The sequence below is a fragment of the Prionailurus bengalensis genome, chromosome X (assembly GCF_016509475.1).
Source record: "Prionailurus bengalensis isolate Pbe53 chromosome X, Fcat_Pben_1.1_paternal_pri, whole genome shotgun sequence".
In the NCBI taxonomy this organism is placed as follows: domain Eukaryota; kingdom Metazoa; phylum Chordata; class Mammalia; order Carnivora; family Felidae; genus Prionailurus; species Prionailurus bengalensis.
The window spans coordinates 88,810,940-88,830,172 of NC_057361.1; the positions used below are offsets into that span (position 1 = coordinate 88,810,940).

The following is a 19,233-nucleotide window of genomic DNA, read 5'->3' on the forward strand; positions in this document are numbered from 1 at the left end:
AAATAAAACAGAATGTTCTGGAAGCCACCAGTGGTTGTGGTGATAACCATGTCATTATCATTTACATGATAACCATGTAAATGAAAAGACCCCTACGTTTCCAGGCTTGGATAGTGATATTCATCCCATAGGGAAAATTGGAAGAAGAGCAGGTGTTTTGGGGGTTTTTTTTTGAGGGGGGTTGGGGGAGAATAAAAAATTCACTTATGGACATGTTGAATTTGATCAGTGGGGCTATCAAAGGCAGTATTCCTGCCTGGAACAAAAGTTGGAATCCATCATCTCTAACTAAAGTCTCTTCCAATTTTAAGGTTCTGTGATATATGCACATTGTAATTGGTTTACTTTTTCATCTCTATAGGTGAAAGCTGATAGATAATATAAGCTACATATTGCCAGCCAACAATTTTGAAGCACCTGTGAATTATAAAATAAGAATATCACATGTCTCACATTTTAAGAAAGTGGTTATCCAAACATCTGAACTTTCCAGACCAACTGAGAATGGCTATTTTACAAAAAGACTTTCTACTTCTACAGCCCAGTTTCCTTTAGATTTCCCTTAAATAGCTAGTTATCTTCGTGCACTTAAAAGGTTTGATTTAGAAACAACTTTTAGGGATGCATCTACTGTACTTATTCACAAGGTATAATTGTACTCAGCGTTTAAGTATCCTGTGAGAAGGCTAGGCAGAGGTCACTGATTGACAAAATCTGAACAAATATCAGTGGCAGAATCAAAATTTTCAAGCCCTGGTGAGGGTCTCCAGTGCTAGTAAGATGATGAACAAAAGTTATTCAAAAGCAAATGATGTTTTTCTTTTTCTATAAATAGGATTAACATTTTTTGTCAGATAGTTTTGTCCTTAGTTAAGGCTAGGTTAGAACATTTCTCTGTGTTGGTTTTATTTAACAGAAGACCCGTGGCAGTATCTCTATGTTCAGCTCAGAAATATCTGTGGCAGAAGAAATAGGTTGGCCAAGAGATTAGTTTCATGTTAATTGGATGACTTCTTTTACTCTCCAAAACATGTACCAGAATGAAGACTACCAGGTCTGAAAATTTCTGGCTCCTCACCTTGCTAATTTATATCTGGATGTTGATTTGCATCTTGTTACATTTTAAGACACATGGGGAGGTGAGTTCCATAGTAGGTTTGTGCTAATTCAGTGGGTGTCTTATAATAAAATCCAGCTGAAACCACAAGGTGATATGTTGTCAGTATTGATCAGCAACTATTGCTGAGTAAATTGAACAGTTGAAATCATTTCTCATGGAGCTTGATGAGATGAAGGGTTTTCTGGAGGTGAGGGAAGGAAGTGGATACTAGCATCATTTGTTTCTAGTAACTCAGTTTACTAGAAATGGGATAGAACAGGAATTTCCATGAATGGTAACAGGAAGTAATTAAAGTTCACACTCTGAAGAACTTATTATTCTGCACCGAGAAGTACATTCTTCTGCAGCTCACTCTTGTTTTTTTACACAGGCTCTCAGAATGGAGTCACTTCAAAAGCCAGAGAGTTAGCTTGAAATATGACCTGATTTTCCTTCCACTAGAGGTGAAATAGGTGCAGCCCCTATATTTTACCTTGAAGTAAAATACAGACCAATATTGGAGAATGGAGATTGAGAATTTTGCACAGACTCATCATAGTCCAGGACAAGAGATTTCAGTGGATAATATGTGACTGGCATGGGCCAGTATTATGAGCTGGAATAGTAATGTTGACCAGTAAACCAGGACTCCGAGGTGGCCACTTGGTTCTCTTATTAGTGCAGGAAAATAAACTCAAGCATTTGTCAACCACAAGGTGTGAAGGGGAGAAAGGCTTTTTGATTAACGCCCAGATTGCATTGCTATTGCTCCAGCATCACTGAGGAATCTAGCATGTAAAGCCTCCATTGGTTAGTGTATAATTATGCTGCAACCACTTTTCCTTTGGAAATACTTAGTGACTCTTGCATTGTATTCCTTGCAGGTGAAAGCCCAGCCTCTGCGGTTCTTAATGCCTCAGCAGGATTATTTTCACTAAAGATGGAAACACTGGAGTCTGAATTGACCTGTCCAATCTGCCTAGAGTTGTTTGAAGACCCCCTTCTTCTCCCTTGTGCTCATAGCCTCTGCTTCAGCTGTGCCCATCGAATCTTGGTCTCGAGCTGCGGCTCTGGTGAATCCATTGAACCCATTACCGCTTTTCAGTGTCCAACGTGCAGGTATGTTATCTCGCTGAACCACCGGGGCCTGGACGGCCTCAAGAGGAATGTGACTCTGCAGAACATTATCGATCGCTTTCAGAAGGCTTCCGTCAGTGGGCCCAATTCCCCAAGTGAGAGCCGCCGGGAGAGGACTTACAGGCCCAGCACTGCCATGTCTAGTGAGCGAATTGCTTGCCAATTCTGTGAGCAGGACCCGCCAAGGGATGCAGTGAAAACATGCATCACCTGTGAGGTCTCCTACTGTGACCGTTGCCTGCGGGCCACACACCCCAACAAGAAACCTTTCACCAGCCACCGCCTGGTGGAACCAGTGCCAGACACACATCTTCGAGGGATCACCTGCCTGGACCATGAAAATGAGAAAGTGAACATGTATTGTGTATCTGATGACCAATTGATCTGTGCCTTATGCAAACTGGTGGGACGTCACCGAGACCATCAGGTCGCGTCCCTGAATGACCGATTTGAGAAACTCAAGGTAAGGGATCTGGGACATATCCCTTACCCAACTTGGTCTCTTTACACACAGTTGTACAGTTAGCAAGCTCCCTAATAAAGCTAGGTCCACTTTTCTATATGACAAGTAAATTCACTCCAAGTTGTTCTCATGAGGAATAGCCTCTGCTCACTTGCAAGCTCTCACTGGAACCTGTTTCATCTGTTGCATAAACCTCCTTGCATTTATTCACCTCTGGCCAGTTCTGGAAGGGTTAGCCCCTGGCCTGCCACACCAGTAGTCTGTCCAGAGACACAATGCCCTCTCTCCTTTGTCAGTGACATATTGCACACTACATATCATGATCTTTCCACCTCTTCTTTTAAGTATGTGAGTACCTATGTAGGTGTGCTGTAATTAGCATATGTGCTGATATGCATGTGTATGGGTCTAGCAGCGGGAAGGTTGGGTGTGTGTCTGTGGAGGTGTGGGTGGAGGTGTCTGAGTGTATTTATATGGAGGTGAGAGATTTTTGTGGATGACAGCTGTGTATGTGTTTGCATGCTCAGTACAGTAAAACAACAAATGTTTGGCATCGGCCGCTTGCAACAAATTGCCATCAAGCCCTTAACAGGGGGCTAATTCTAAGCCTGCCTTAAAAAAATCCAAAACAAAACACACAAACGGACAAAAAGGAACCTCAGTTTACCACGAAATCAGGAGGGATAATCAAGTATCAGACCTAAAAATTTAAGCCGAAGGCAATAAATATTTAATCCAGTACCAGATTTTGTGCCAATGTTCATTTTTGTGGGTTGCAGACTGAACCACTTGGTTGCATTCCCCGCCTTGGAAGTTCCTAGTCTTTCATTTGCATTCAGTGGACAGAGTTTTCCGAAGCGGTTGTGCCACATGATATTTATGTGCAGGTCTCAGTGCCTATTTTGTAAAACCTTACTACTTCACATTGATGTTAACAAATGTCAGCTCTGGCCAATTGTCTTTTTTTTTTTAATTTTTAATGTTTATTTATTTTTGAGAGAGAGCAAGTGGGAGAGGGGCAGAGAGAGAGGGAGATACAGAATCTGAAGCAGGCTCCAGGCTCTGAACTGTCAGCACAGAGCCCCACACAGGGCTCAAACTCATGAACCATGAGGTCATTACCTGAGCTGAAGTCGGACACTTAACCAACTGAGTGACCCAGGTGCATCACCCCCCCCAACCCCGGCCAATTGTCTTATTCCCATTACCTGCCTGCTGTGTGGTTTAACTTCTCTTAAGAAGGGAGCTATTTAGCAGAAATTCCAGAAAAGCAAAATGTTTAAATGACTGATAAAATTACTACCCCAAAAGAGACTGGATATATAAGCCAGTTTGGAAGGAAGACCCAGATAGGATGGAAGGAGGGCAAGAAGGAAGCAGAGATTTTCCTCTTGTGATGCTCTGAAAAAGTCAGGGTAACTTGACTTCATAAAAACTTCATAAAAAGTTTATGAAGGGGGGTGCCTGATTGCCTCAGTTGGTTAAGAGTCCGACTCTTGAGGGGCGCCTGGGTGGCGCAGTCGGTTAAGCGTCCGACTTCAGCCAGGTCACGATCTCGCGGTCCGTGAGTTCGAGCCCCGCGTCGGGCTCTGGGCTGATGGCTCAGAGCCTGGAGCCTGTTTCCGATTCTGTGTCTCCCTCTCTCTCTGCCCCTCCCCCATTCATGCTCTGTCTCTCTCTGTCCCAAAAATAAATAAACGTTGAAAAAAAAAATTAAAAAAAAAAAAAAGAGTCCGACTCTTGATTTCACCTCAGGTCATGGTCTCTGGTTCATGAGTTCGAGCCCTGCTGTCAGCACAGAGCCCGCTTGGGATTCTCTCTCTGCCCCACCCTCTCACTCTCTTTCTCCTTCTCAAAATAAATAAATAAACTTAAAAAAATTGGTACAAATTTTATGAAGTTGGTGAAAGTAGCAATACTCAGAACAGGATATCTTTTCCCTTCTGTAATTTGCTGCAGGTAATATTGAGAGTAGTCACTTTGACAATGGTTTGTGCCTTTTTTGATTTTTATTTATATCTAATATTTACAAATTTGCACAAAGCTCAGTGTTTGTTGATTTCACTCAATGAGAATGATATTCTCATTCCAAAGCTGCAGAGAGGAATAATCTCATTGACTTCAGTTCTTAGAATCCTAAGATGCTAGGCCTTACTCTTGGTCTAGCTGAAGCCTTCCACTTTAATGTGGTGTAAACTAAGACTTTGATAGACTAAGTGATTTGATCAAAGTCACAGAATTGGCTGGGGCGCCTGGGTGGCGCAGTCGGTTAAGCGTCCGACTTCAGCCAGGTCACGATCTCGCGGTCCGTGAGTTCGAGCCCCACGTCAGGCTCTGGGCTGATGGCTCAGAGCCTGGAGCCTGTTTCCGATTCTGTGTCTCCCTCTCTCTCTGCCCCTCCCCTGTTCATGCTCTGTCTCTCTCTGTCCCAAAAATAAATAAAACGTTGAAAAAAAAATTAAAAAAAAAAAGTCACAGAATTGGAACTGGAACTCAGCTTCTAGACTCTGACCTAAGTATCCTTTCTACTGTGGCATGCTGCCTTTGTTTTGGACCTAAGTTTTGCCCATGAAATGTGATTTGAAACTTACCTTTATGCTCTGGCAATTGCACACTTCATGGGTCACAGATAATGATTAACAGCACTGGGGGAGGGGGAAGGACATACTGTATAAACTTATAGCCTCATAATGGTAAGAGATGGGGGTGGGGTTGCAGGAAGAGTAGAGGATATGGATGGAATAGTCTCTGCCAAATATTTGCAGGTGTTGGAACTATAATAAGGCATTGACCTTGAGAAATACTCCAAACAGAAAAATCTGTATCCATATGTATGGTTGAGATAACAAAAGACTGGAGAGAATAAGCCTGTATATGCAGAACCCCAGCTTTTTGAAAACATCCGAAAACATGAAAACATTGGCTGACTGATTAGATACTTGGCACCATGCAGCTACGGCACTTAGTCTCCAGGCTGGGATTGAGCACAAAAGTATTTTACCAAAAAGATACTTTAGTCTGTAACTAATCAGAAAGTTTTGGAGAAAGAATGCCCAGATTTTGAATTGTTCCCCTTTAATTTTTTTAGGAAATGTGCAGAAAATTCTGATTATAAATTAAGTGGAAACTTCTTTTGCTCATGTTTGGACCGAGAGTGGAAACATATGAATCATTCCCAACCGTGTGGTTTGTTATGTTCTCTGGAACATCTTGGACTTTGGGGAGGGAGAGGTGGTATGTGCGTGCGTGCGTGTGTGTGTGCACGCACACGTGTGTGTGTGTGTGTGTGTGTGTGTGTGTGTTGGATGTGTGGGGATCACTCTGGTTTGGTGTCCAAGTATAAAAGGCTATTAGTTCTCCACATTAAGCAGAGAGGAAGCCTGACTTTTAGTGTCACATATACTCACTTCGTTAGGTTCATTTTAAGTTAGAAAAGCATTTAGGATTATCTTCTTAATCTGCTGGATTCTTCCCCAAGGAGAAAGGAGAAAGCTGGTTGTCAGAAGCTACGGGGGAGATGGGCTTGGGCATACTCTGCTGACCCTGAGGGGAGCACGAGAGTCCTACAGGAGAAGTGGAAAGGATGATAGTATATATATCTAGGGGTTTTACGTTCTGGCCAGTAAGTGAATTGCTATTTATTTGGTTTTTTCTTTAACGTTTATTCATTTTTGAGAGACAGAGAAAGACAGAGCACAAGTGGGGGATGGGCAGAGAGAGAGGGAGACACAGATTCCGAAGCAGGCTCCAGGCTCTGAGATGTCAGCACAGAGCCCGACGCGGGGCTCGATCTCACAAACTGCCAGATCATGACCTGAGCCAAAGTCAGATGCTTAACTGACTGAGCCACCCAGGCACCCATAATTGCTCTTTATTTGTACTTTTTGGTTCTGGAGCTTCATTTTTGGCCTTTATAACCACCCTTTTTTGTACTAACCTCCCCGAGTTGGATTAGTGGTCTCTAGTATTTATTTGTTTGATAAAGAATAAACAAACTGTTATGTTATAAGATGAAAGGTCAGAATAACCAGAGGCCAGCCTGTCTTCTTAACATGTACTCAAAATGAATTAGAGGGTTTGGGATACTTAGTCTGGTTTATTATCCATATTTAGTTGTCCATTCTAACTATGTGTCCTTCAGAAGGCTACTTACTAGTGGTTCCATTAAATTCTTCAATTTCAAAGAATAATTTTGTTTGTGGCAGTTATTACAATAGTAAGGCCTATCAGAGTAATTATTTTCTCCATTACTTCTTTTCATTTACTGTAAAAATGCTTCACGTATTAGAGTTTTCATTGTCACGAGTTTCTCCCCTTAGAAAAGATCAATGTCATTGCATTAGTAAGTGTTGGCTTTCTAAAAAGAGGTCAGGTTTTAGTGGCTCTGTATTGATGACAGATCTCAACTGCTTATTCAAAGTCTTGTACCATTCGGTTCCTGTGCTGCCCATCTATCTTTCCCCGCTACCACTTTCAGACATGCTACCTTTATCTGCCCAGACTAGCCTCCTAACAGTCTGTTAGACATACCACTCATTCTCTTTTCTAACTCTTAACTTTGACTCACGCTCTTCTCTTGACCTGCTGAGGAATCCTACCTACTCTGTAGTTCTCAACTGAACCCCTACAAGGCCACTCCAACACACCCCAATGGTACCATACATTCTTTGAGGCCAGACATAATGTCTTTTATTTCTCCAGTATTCTTGCTGTCTTGCACACATAGTAAGTATATGCTCAAGAAATCCAAATGAATTAAATCTTTAAAATGGATCCACAGGAAGTATACCAGCATCTCTAGCTTGCTTTAGATCTCATCTTGTAAGATGGAAATCTGTCTTGCCATTATGACTACTTTCGAAGTCTGAAAAGAATCTCCTGTGCACTACTGATAATGTTCAAAGCCAGAGTGTTAGTAAAAGTATGGCATGTCCTTAATTTTAAGTTCCTATTCATTTGAATTGCTGGATTTTCCAACTGCCTAACCCTATGGTGACATCTGTATAAATCAGATGTGATTATTCTAATTCTCTTTGAGAGTGATGTCTTCACATTTCCATGCCCACAGCCTGCCAAAAATATAGCTGATGAAAACCAGGGGGGAATAGAGGAATTTCCTGAAAGGAATAAACAAGCACATTTTCTTTTTCTCATTACATTTCCACAAATTCATTACTACAAATAATTCTTAAATGCAGTTACATTTACATATCAGGGATCTTGTTATAAAATATGACCTGGCACTAGAGTAAGCTTTTTGTTATGGGAAAGTAAAACACACACAGACACACACAGACACACACACACACACACACACACACACACACACACACGAAAAGAGAGGCTGAGACAGAGAGAACTAAAGATTGCTAGACAAAGAGAAGGGAGATATGAGACTTGGAGAGTGTTCAAAGGAAAGCCACAACGAGAGTTAAAAAGTTGGAAAATATGATATTCTAGAATCTTATCAGAGTTGATTACTTGCTCTTCTTCCTACTCCATTGCTCTGTCATCCACCCACCCATTCTCACTCAGCCACTGCCTTCTCCCAGTCATTTTTCTGCTCACCCACTTGACACCCACTTCTGTCTGCCAAGACAGATGTCCTCTCAACTTATCTACCAATGGACATTTGACAGTTTCAGAACCAGCATGCTGATTCATATAAGAGAAAGAAATATCTTTATGAAAGCCTGGGTTGAGAGAGGGTGTATTTGCATACATATGTATGTGTCACCATACAAGAATGTATGTATTTCTGCATGGTTGAGTGGCTGAGAATGACTGTGTTTGTATTTCTATGGATATCTATAAATGTGTTGTCACTGTGTGTGAGGCGGAGAGAGAATCTGTGTTAATCTTCTGTGGGCATATCTGTGGATAAGTTGGGTATGAGGGAGCCATAAGTGTAAGGTCATGAGTATGTTCCCCCTAAGAAGGGGTATGGCCTCAGTAGAACCTATCCTGAGACTAAGGATCTCCCTGATAAATAAGCCATATCATAAGTCCTCATGATTAGAAAAATCTTCAGTGAGGCCAGATTGGGTTACCATAGGTGAGGGAAAAAGTTTTTCCTCAATTTCACTCACTTAGGTACTGAGCCACTGTAGTGAAATATAGTATGAGCAAAGCATTTGAGTCCAGATTTGCACTCTCTTAAGATATGGTGGTGGACATGTATGTATGGGGGTAAGGGTAATATCTGTCATGGGTTTCTAAACTAGCTAAACTAGCCTTCAACTGACAATCATAAAATCATTCTTGCTTATAGATCTGGCTTCTCTGTGGTCTCTTAATTGTCCAAGACTTGCTCCCCATTACTATACTATATACAAATCTCTCTCTGTGTGTTTTTTGTGTGGCAGGGGGATAAAAATGCATTTATTCCATCTCTACTCAAACTGTGTGCTAACACACTCATCTGAATTCCTGTTCTTTTACCTCCAATAGTTATATTGATTACCTGGCTCTGTTCTCATAGAACATTTCTGTGTTGGAAGATGTTTTCTGTTGTTTTTCTATAGGTTTGAGAGCAAGCTTAGCAAGTGGATACTCCTATTATCTGTGCTGTTATCTCTCTGTTTTTGTTGTTTCTTTTGTCCCAAGTCTTTTCCTACCCAACATCTGCAAGGAGCTAACAACAATCATTAGTCTGAGCACAATTTACAAAATGTTGACTCAGAGACCAATTCCTGGGCGGATGAAAATCCTGTCTATTCTTATTGGGCAAAGGAACATATTACAGAAATATAAAATAGGTGAGGAAAGAATTATTAAACCCAAAGAAGTGAATTTGAAAGGGGAAAATGTGATACTGACATACAAGTTCTTGGAGGTTGATATAATGAGGTAATGTCTTGTTCTTTATCTCCCCTGAAGACAGACCAGATAATAACTTAAACTGTAGCACCAGTGATCGAGGCCAGGGATTCATTCATTCATTTAACAAACAATCCATGAACACTCATTTTGTTTACTGAACACTTACACCGTTCAAGTCATTGTGGTCAGAGCTGGGGACACCGGAAATGAGGCACAGTCCCTGCCTTGGGGAGCTTTGAACTTAGTAAGAGAGACAGAGAAGTACATCAGAAATTCCAAGGCAGCCTGATAAGTGCCATGACAGAGGTTTGCACGGGATTCTCTGAAGCAAAGAGGAAGAATCAGGGAAAGGAAGTCACTGAGCTCAAAACAGGGAACCAGGAATGAGTTTGTCAGAAAAGAGGGTCAGAATGGAGAGAGAATGAAGAACGAATTGACGGGACTTGGCCAATGACTGTGTGGTTACAGACGATGGAGAGAAAGAAGTAAAAAATGATTTTGGAGTAGGAGATGTCTTGAAGAACAGTGGGTCGGGGATAGAAATGGGGAAATTAGGGAGGGGCTGGCAGTTTGGGTGGGCTGATTTGGCTTCAGATTTGAGTTTGATACGATCGTGGGTCATCCAACATGCATTCACTCATCCAACATTTCCTGAACACCTATTACATGCCAAGTACCAGAAGGGATGTTGGGGTTATAGTGATAAAGAAAGCACAGTCCCAGCCCTGGTGGAGCTTTCAGCTTACTGTTGGGAGACAGATAGTTAAGGACACAGTTATAAGACAGTGTGGTGAGTTCTGTGACAGTGGAAGCACAAGGGATTGAGAGAGAGCACAGGAGGGACATCAAAAGAGACTTTGGGTAGGTTTTTGGATGCCCAGTTGGGGGACAGGGATGGAGTAAGGAGCCTCTGCTCCAGCAGAGAGAAAATAATTTGCTCAAATATCTGGAGGAGAGAAAGCACGGGGTACTCTCAGAACCAAAAGGGCAAGTGTTGTAGAAGGAGTTGAAATTCAGGCCTTTGTGGTGGCGGAACGATCAGGGCTAGAGACATTAGATTGAATGATTTTAGCATGGAGGTAGAGGCATGCAGTAGTGAGCTGAGTGAAGGCCCAGGACTGAGCCTTGCAGCACACTCAAGGTCTAGAAGGTAGACATGAAAGAAGAGCAGGTAAAGGAGAAAGAGGATGATGTACATGACAGGCAGGAACTGAAGAGGAACAGTTCAAGTAGAATACAATATTGAGGACTCCAGGAAAGCAGAGTTGGCTTTGGCTCACAATTCTGTTACCAAAGTAAACACTGGATTTAGTGTTTTATTTTAGAAGGACCAAATAATATATGCTTTAATGCTAGAGATTTAACCATGCTGTGCACCTGAAAAGAGGGGGAAGAAACAAAATGCAGGATGGTCCATGTAACATTCCTGATAAGGGCCCTATGGGAGGCATGGGTCTTTAATGAATGTCTTCAGAACATTCTGGAAAAAAGAGGGATGGCTACCTGGTTCACCTGGCTTGAGGACCAGTCTAATCATTCTCTAACAAACCTCAAGTAGAGTAGACCTTGTACATCCAGTATATCACCTGGATCCCATTCTGGGACATAGCCCCATGCCTGTATAACAGCAAATACATGTTTGGGGATGGAAGACACTCCAGCATAAGGGTGTGGGCTTCAGTTGGTGGACCAGATGGTGTGTTCTGCTGTTGAAAGGCCATATGTAATTGATACATAAAGTGACAGACTGAAGCGAAAGCAAAGTGAGTATTTTAAGACAAGCAGTTAAAAAAAGAAAGCAGAATGTGACCCCAAAAATGTGCTAAGATTTTTGGCTACTGGCTTTTGGAATATCTGGGAACATCAGTGAGCAGACAGGATGTCAGAAAAAGAGCATGTCGATAAATAGTAATGGGGTCACTGGCTCAGATCATCTTTTTTTTTTTTTTAAATCACAGCAGGATTCTTTTATTTTTTTTTAACGTTTATTATTGAAAGACAGAGAGAGTCAGAGCGTGAGCAGAGGACGGCAGAGGGAGAGGGAGACACAGAATCTGAAGCAGGCTCCAGGCTCTGAGCTGTCAGCACAGAGCCCGACGCAGGGCTTGAACTCACAAACCGCGAGATCATGACCGGAGCCGAAGTCGGACGCCCAACCTACTGAGCCACCCAGGCGCCCCATCAGATCATTTTTAAAGATGATGTTGTCTTTTGCGGATTGGGGAAGGCTCCAGTTTGGGGTACATTGGCCTTTATTCCCTTCCCTCCTCCCCCTGCCTCTCCCAAAGTTCAATTCCCACATCAAAACAGTTGGGATCTTGTGTAGGCTTAAATAATGTTCCCCTGGTACCTTTTAGAAAGCCAAAGACTCTACAGGCATTTGGTGGCAATACTATATGTTTAAATAGAACAGACAGAAAGCTTCACCCCCTTTTTAAGCTTTGAGACTTGCTGTGGCAGGTAGGTGTGTGTAAGTGTGCTCATGTATGTGTGAGCACGTATGCCTTCACAGAGCATGACAGGTGGCGATCGTGGTCGAGAGTGTGTGCCACCAGGGGAATCTCTGGCTTTCATGAAGAGGCAGTGTTTTGCCTCTTGGTTTCTTGAGGGAGCCAATGGGAAAGTTAATCTGAAACAACCTGTGTCTAAAGAAATGAAAAAAAAATCCCAGCAATTATCCCATTTCTTTTTATGGGATGCTGTCTGGAAGAATAGCCTGAGCCTGGTTTCTCAGAATCGGGAAACATTTTCCTCTTTGTGAAGGGTATAACAGAACACAAAGAGGTCAAGTGTATATGATACAAATGAAGTGGAAACTGGATAAAAATGGAATCCGTGTTGACCGCCAGTTTAGCTAACTTGGGCCTTTTAAAACCTCAATTATGCAAATCAGCCAAATATTCCCCTCACGTTGTGCCATTGAGACGCGTGTACAGTTTTGTGAAAGCTGTAATGATGGAGTCATCCGGAGGTGAAGAGGATCTCAGTTTCATAGTGCAAATGGCTTCTCTAACTCTCACACAGGGGAAGCACGGAAGGACCCAGAGGTAACCTCCTGCAGTAGGAAATGGGAACTTCATCCTGCTCCCCTGCCAACCTCCCGTCCCCATTTCCTCCCAGCAGATATCTCCATTCCAACATCCCCTGCCACTTTGGCTCTCTCTTTTGTCATGGTTCAACTGTTCTAGAAAGCCACACTAAACTAGGCCTGGACACAGGGAGCCTGGCCCAGTGATTAACTGGACGACACAAGAGAAGAGCAAAACAAACCAATTTTTAAAAGCCAAACACAACACAACCACAAAGAGTCATGTTTAGTTTTACATATAGAGACTATATAATCTCACACACACACACACACACACACACACGCACACGCACACACACGCACACACAGAGGCACATGCATGCCCACACAAACACATACATACGTGTACTCTCTTGGTCTGCCCCGCCAGAGGATAGGCAAGATAATTACTTGGCTAAATCAATGAAATGACTCAAGCCTAAAGTGGCCCAGAATTTCTAGTTCTAAGTGATTTGTCAGTGCTAGGCATGATAAGGAAGGGTAAGGAAATAGACTGCATAATTGTATCAATTCTCTGCTTCCCTTTGCATATGTTCTTTATTGAGAATCAATTTCAGTTTGAGAGGAGGCTTTAATTCCTTGTAAATGAATAGGAAGTGAGTAAATAAATGTTCAGGGTTTTCCTCAAATTATGTCTCGTAATGTAAGAAAACAGTGGCAAAAAGCCATCAACAGATGGTGTTTTCATTAGCCAGAGATTTATTTTTTCAAAGCATTTTCATATTAATGAAGTAAGGTTGAAATTAGAGTCATCTTGTCAGTTCTAGTTCTGTGTTGTTAAAATGTGCTGGTGTTCTACAAATTGCTAGGAGGCCAGAGCAAAATAACCATTTGCCACAATTTTGTGACAGTAACCCAAGGTCCATAGTCTAACCAGACCCCAAATTATGCTTTCAGCCCTAATTTTTATTTTCAGTGGCTTCACAGAAACTGTGAGTCTCCATTCTGGGCCATAAATGAGGAACACATGGATCTTAGTCCTGCTCTGTACTATGAATTATTTATAGGATGTTTGTTTCATGACAAGCGTTGCAACAGGTTGCATGTACTTGTTAGAAAACATTTTCCCCATGGAATCCTAAGTTTGAATGGAAACGCAATACAGTTTGAAACATGACTTTCTAATACTGTGTCTGCTCCGACTTCATCAATCTACATTACATTTACCTAATATGCCAATCTAGTCGATGGTGATACATGGGTTTTCCATTGATCTGGGAATCGGGACCACTGTGCTAGTGGAAGTCATAAACTGATTGAGCCCGTTACCAATGCCCACTCTCTAACCTAAGCTGGACCCTTTCATCAGACTGTAGCTCTATCTTATTCACACTCAGCCAAATTTTTGAAGAGGAGTCCAGACTGGTAGCCTCCACATCGTCACTGCTGACGTACTCCCTAACTCTGCATTTTGGCATTTGCTTCCAACACCCTACTGAAACTCCTTTTTCAGAGGTCACCCGTGGCTTCTAATGACCATATCCAACTGCCTTTTACTAGTCCTCATGTTTCTTGCACTCTCTGCATGTTTGACAGTGACAGATCCCTTCTTGAAACATGTTTCTCTCGATTATCCTCTCAGCTTGGCCCAGCCTTGCATTACCAACTGCCTTGAATATTGCAGCATCCTCTTAACCAGCGTCCCTGGCCTTAGTTTCAGTCTGCCCCACATATTGCTGATATGTTGATCTCATAAACACGGCCCTGATTATGTCATTGTCTTACTCAAAAGCTTTTGGGAAGTCCCCACTGCTAAAAAATAAAAGGAGGTACAAATTCCTTACCTAGGCATTCAAGACCTTCAAAACAGGACCTCCACCTCCATTTCCGACCTTGTCCCCCACTACTCTCTTGTACCCTCTCTTCTAGCCCAAGTCAACTTCTCTTCCCTGAACATGTCCTTATACTTAATTCTCTTTTACTCATGTTATTCCTTGTGCCTGGAACACCCTGTCCCCCTCCATCTCTGTTTGTTAGAATCCCACTTATCCTTCAAGACCCACCTTAATGTCACCTCCTCTTTCTCTTTGAATTCACTGCACCTTCAACAGAGTAGGTACTCATTACTTTTTGTTGTATTAAATCTCTGAACTACTGCCATTTCTTTTTTTTTCTTGTGATATCTACTTATCTTAGAGATCATGCCTAAACCAACAATTGCTGCCCTTCTTTTTCCCTTCTCCATTCTCTTTGCCCTTGCTAAGGAGAAGGCCATGGATTGAGATGGTTGTGGAGTTAAAGAGGGCCAGGGGAGAAACCATGCCCAAGCCAAGAACAATGGAATAAATGGGGAAAAATCACTTCCATGAGAATAAAGCCAAAGAAACTAATAGAAATCTGGCAAGAGGGAAGCGAAGATTAAGCTGGTTCTCATAATCTGGTTTGAGAACAAGTGAGATCAGACTGCCCATTGTAGAAATACATATATCCATGGGAATACATTCTCTGGGATGGACTCCTGGGACAGTGCCAAGAATACTAAGGAGCCACAGCTACTTAGTAGACAAGAAAGGGGCCAAGTAAATGAGTCCTCTCCCCCTTCCCCCACTTCCCTTTGCTTCTCCCTCCATTCCCTTGTATCGAAAACATGAACTTTGAACAATTACAAACCAAAGGAGCCATGGAGACCGTGATGAAGCAATGTACACAACCAAGGGAAGGAATGTTAGCAGAGGAAGGGCCAAGAAGTTGGGGTATTTGGAACAGACTTTGTGGGGGTGTTGGGATGGTGAGTGAGAGAGGAGTGGATTTTGGGACTAGTCCTAAAGGAGAAGCAGCCACCAAAGCTGAAGACTTGGGAATGGGAAGGAATATAAAAGCCCATTATCAACCAAGAGTAAAGAACATTGTGTTTTTTTCACATAAGGAATGGGAGGGAGCAGCCTGCTCAGCTGAAAATGCGCTAAGAGTTCTGAGTGCTGTTGTAATTTTGTTATATTCAACAGATTTGCACAGTGGTTCTAATGCACACCTAAGAAGATCTATGTACCAGTAAGCAATGATAAGCCATGGATGTCCTATCTTGATATGGCCGGGAGTTGTCACTTTGAAGTCTACCGTCTCCATGGGCTAGTCCTTAGGGCCAAAGAAGAGGAGCTATGAGATACAATGCTTGATTTTTTTTTAATTAAAAAATATTTAAAATGTTTATTTTTGAGAGAGTGAGAGAGAGAGAGAGAACATGGGCAAGAGATGGGGCAGAGAGAGAGGGAGACACAGAATCCCAAGCAGGCTCCAGGCTTTGAACTGTCAGCACAGAGCCGGCGTGGGACTCAAGCTCACAAACCGTGAGATCATGACCTGAGCCGAAGTCAGATGCTCAACTGACTGAGTCACCCAGGCACCCCTAAATTTTTTTAATGTTTATTTTTGAGAGAGAGAGAGAGAATGGGGGAGTGACAGAGAGAGAGGGAGACATAAAATCTGAAGCAGGCTCCAGACTCTGAGCTGTAAGCACAGAGCCCAGTACGAGGCTCGAACTGAGCCTAAGTTGGAAGCTTAACTGACTGAGCCACCAAGGTGCCCCATACAATGCTCGATCTTGATGAATCTCACACTTAATTAAAGTACAGTCTTTTTTTCCACTGAAGGAACCTACTGATAAATCTAAAATGGTTTCAATAAAAAGACAAAAAAGTCACAAATACTTGGAAAAAGCTGTGGCTGAGGCAAGAGACCTGGGTTGTAGTCCCAGCTTTGTCACATACTAATTATAGAACTATGAAGGACACTTTACCCCCATTCTGAAGCTCAGTTCTCATCTGTAAAATGCTGACATATCCTACCTCATGGATTGTTATGGTTATTAAATGGTATATATGAAATCGCCTAGCATAATGTCTGGCAAGTACTGATTGTTCAATAAATTATAGTTCCCTTTGTCTACTCATCTGTAAAAGAGAGAATAATACTTATTCTTATGCCACACTGTTACTATGAAGACAAAATACTATGAATACTTTAAAAAGTTAATATTATAGAAAACATAAAGTTGCCTTAATATCATGAAATTCTACATCCACGAAGTCATGAATGTCATCTTTTTTCCAATAATGAGAGCCTGGAGCAAAAAAGGTACAGTGTAGTTAATTAGCACCTAGAACAATGCTTGGCCCATAGCAAGTGCTCAGTGAATCTTTGAATGTTTGTCAATTGACCAAATGACCTCCACATAATGTTGGTTCTCCAGCTCATTGAACATTTCTTATTTTTTCCCCTCTTCCCTGTTTCCCTCTGGCTTCATACTCTCTGCGATGACAGCAAACTCTGGAGATGAACCTCACCAACCTGGTTAAGCGCAACAGTGAACTAGAAAATCAAATGGCCAAACTAATACAGATCTGCCAGCAAGTTGAGGTACGTAACAGAAACATTTGCATTTCCTTCAGAGGACCTGGATCAGGTGGTCAGTTGGGGGGCAGTTGAGTTCTGTCAGAGTGTAGCTCAGCCATTTGGAGTGAAAGACTGAATGGCAGTTCTGGGGAAGTCTCATTCCTTTAGGATGCTTGTTCCAAGAAAAGGGGCAGATAGATATTATTTACACAAAAATAGATACGTGGTGGCAATGGATTGGGGAGACAGAACTTCTTTACAAGTGGCAGGCAATAGGAGAATCCAACATGAGGTGTGTTTCTTCTTTCATCAATTATGGACATCTTAGCCCCCTAAAGAGATCTCTGAGATGTCACAGGGGATCTGGGAATCCTGGGTCCTTGGTGTAGGGTGAGGTTTGTTCTGTGCAATATTGTGTCCGCGACAGTATTATCAAGACTGCTCCTCCTCTTCCTAGCCTCTCCTCCCTTTGTCCCCACACACCTCATTTGGTCCTCACTCATCGCCTTGCCACTTACTCTTGTCATCAACAAATAAGATCTATGTTCAAGTTGTCTGTGAATTATAAAGTGTCATACAAGTATAAGGTTTTCAAAACTTGTTACCTACGTGATATCTACATCAATAGAGCAGAGCTTCCAAGAGGAGTCTTTTCATAAGTGGATGTAATAAAAGAAAGATGTTATTTCTCCCTCTTTCTCAAGAGCATGGAACTTCAGCTGTAGCATTTGGTTTTGTGTTGATTTTGTTAAAGAGGCAATGGTAGGGCTTAAAGTCTAAACAGGGTTGGGTAAAATGTTATAGGACCCCTTCTGGGCAGTGACAAGATAAAAATTTTTCTAATTCTATTTACAACCTGATAGTCTAGTTCTAATCTTACTCATGTGACAGATAAATGTAATGGTTCAAGTTAAATCCCACCTAGGGATTTATATTTAAGAGAGTATGAGACTCTTGTTGCGAGAAGAATCTTATATGAGTAACCACTCTTGATTGTTTGGATTTCTTAAAGTATTGCATTTCTTAAAAAAAAACTTTTTTTAATATTGGGGCGCCTGGGTGGCTCAGCCGGTTGAGCCTCTGACTCTTGACTTTGGCTCAGGTCATGATCTCACAGTTCGTGGGTTCCAGCCCCATGTCAGGCTCTGCACTGACAGCGTGGAGCCTGCTTGGGTTTCTGTCTCCCTCTCTCTTTTCCTCTTCCCTGCTTACTCTCTACCTCTTTCTCAAAAAATAAATAAAAATACAAAAAAAATTAAAAACAGTTTTTTAACGTTTATTTTTGAGAGACAGAGCATGAGCAGGGGAGGGGCAGAGAGAGAGAGGGAGACACAGAATCCGAAGCAGATTGCAGGCTCTGAGCTGTCAGCACAGAGCCCGATGTGGGACTCAAACTCACAAACTGTGAGATCATGACCCAAGCTGAAGTCGGACACTTAACCAACTGAGCCACCCAGGCACCCCTAAAGGACTGCTTTTCTTAAAGTGGGGTGTACTTGGATGATGAGCATATCATGGCAATTTAATCCCTGCTGGGCACTCCCATTTGTGGAAGAGAGTGGCGCTATGTGGAGGGTACATAGGATACCAGGTGCGAGATTGTGGAATATCGTGGGAAATTTAGGGAGAAGCCCAAGGAATGGAAAGAAAGAATCGAACGTAAGTTGCAAAGCTAGCTTCTAGACTTGACTCTGCCATTAACTGATAGTATGAATTTGAGTAAATCATTTAGCTTCTCAGCTTCAGTGTTCTTACCTGCAAAATAAGAGCTTGAACTGACTACATGACCTTTGATGTGTCTTCCAGACTTCACAGGTCATGATTCTGTGAATGGTTACTTTCTTTATACTCTTCTTTTGCTCTTTGATTTCATCCTTTACAAGTGGGGAGAAACAAAACAGAAGGCATTTCAGAGTGCTTTTCAGCTAGTCAGAATCCCTCTGTGTTCCACTCAATCAAAGCTCCTGATTATGCTGCTAGATTACAGTATGAGAAACCCACACTGGTGGAGAGACAAGGAATCATTGTAAGCAGGAGACAAGATAAGGAATCCCTTGGCTTAGAATTTTCAATGATTGAGGGCAGGGTAATGGCTAATAGTGAATAAAATGTGGTTAGAAATTATAATTATCACCTTCCTCATTCTCATCAAAAAGACTATTAAGTATAGTGTCTGAGTTGTAGTCAAATTAGCCAGGTAAGCAGTTTATTCTCATTGCTTATTCATCCTAAGACCTCTCTAACATCTTATCATCCCGCCCCTGGGAAGTGTATCACTCTGACCAGCCTCAC

At 42.1% G+C, this 19,233-nt stretch overlaps 1 protein-coding gene across 5 annotated transcripts in view; it reads left to right on the top strand.

The window, feature by feature from the left end:
- MID2 (midline 2) overlaps nucleotides 1-19,233 on the top strand; it is a 101,278-nt gene that overhangs the window by 11,969 nt on the left and 70,076 nt on the right. For all 5 annotated transcript variants that reach the window (XM_043571136.1, XM_043571137.1, XM_043571133.1 and 2 more), the window contains exons 2-3: nucleotides 1,984-2,699; nucleotides 16,870-16,965. In XM_043571136.1, the coding sequence (XP_043427071.1) occupies nucleotides 2,040-2,699; nucleotides 16,870-16,965 (756 nt within the window). In that variant the 5' untranslated portion in view covers nucleotides 1,984-2,039. The remainder of the gene's footprint in view (nucleotides 1-1,983; nucleotides 2,700-16,869; nucleotides 16,966-19,233) is intronic.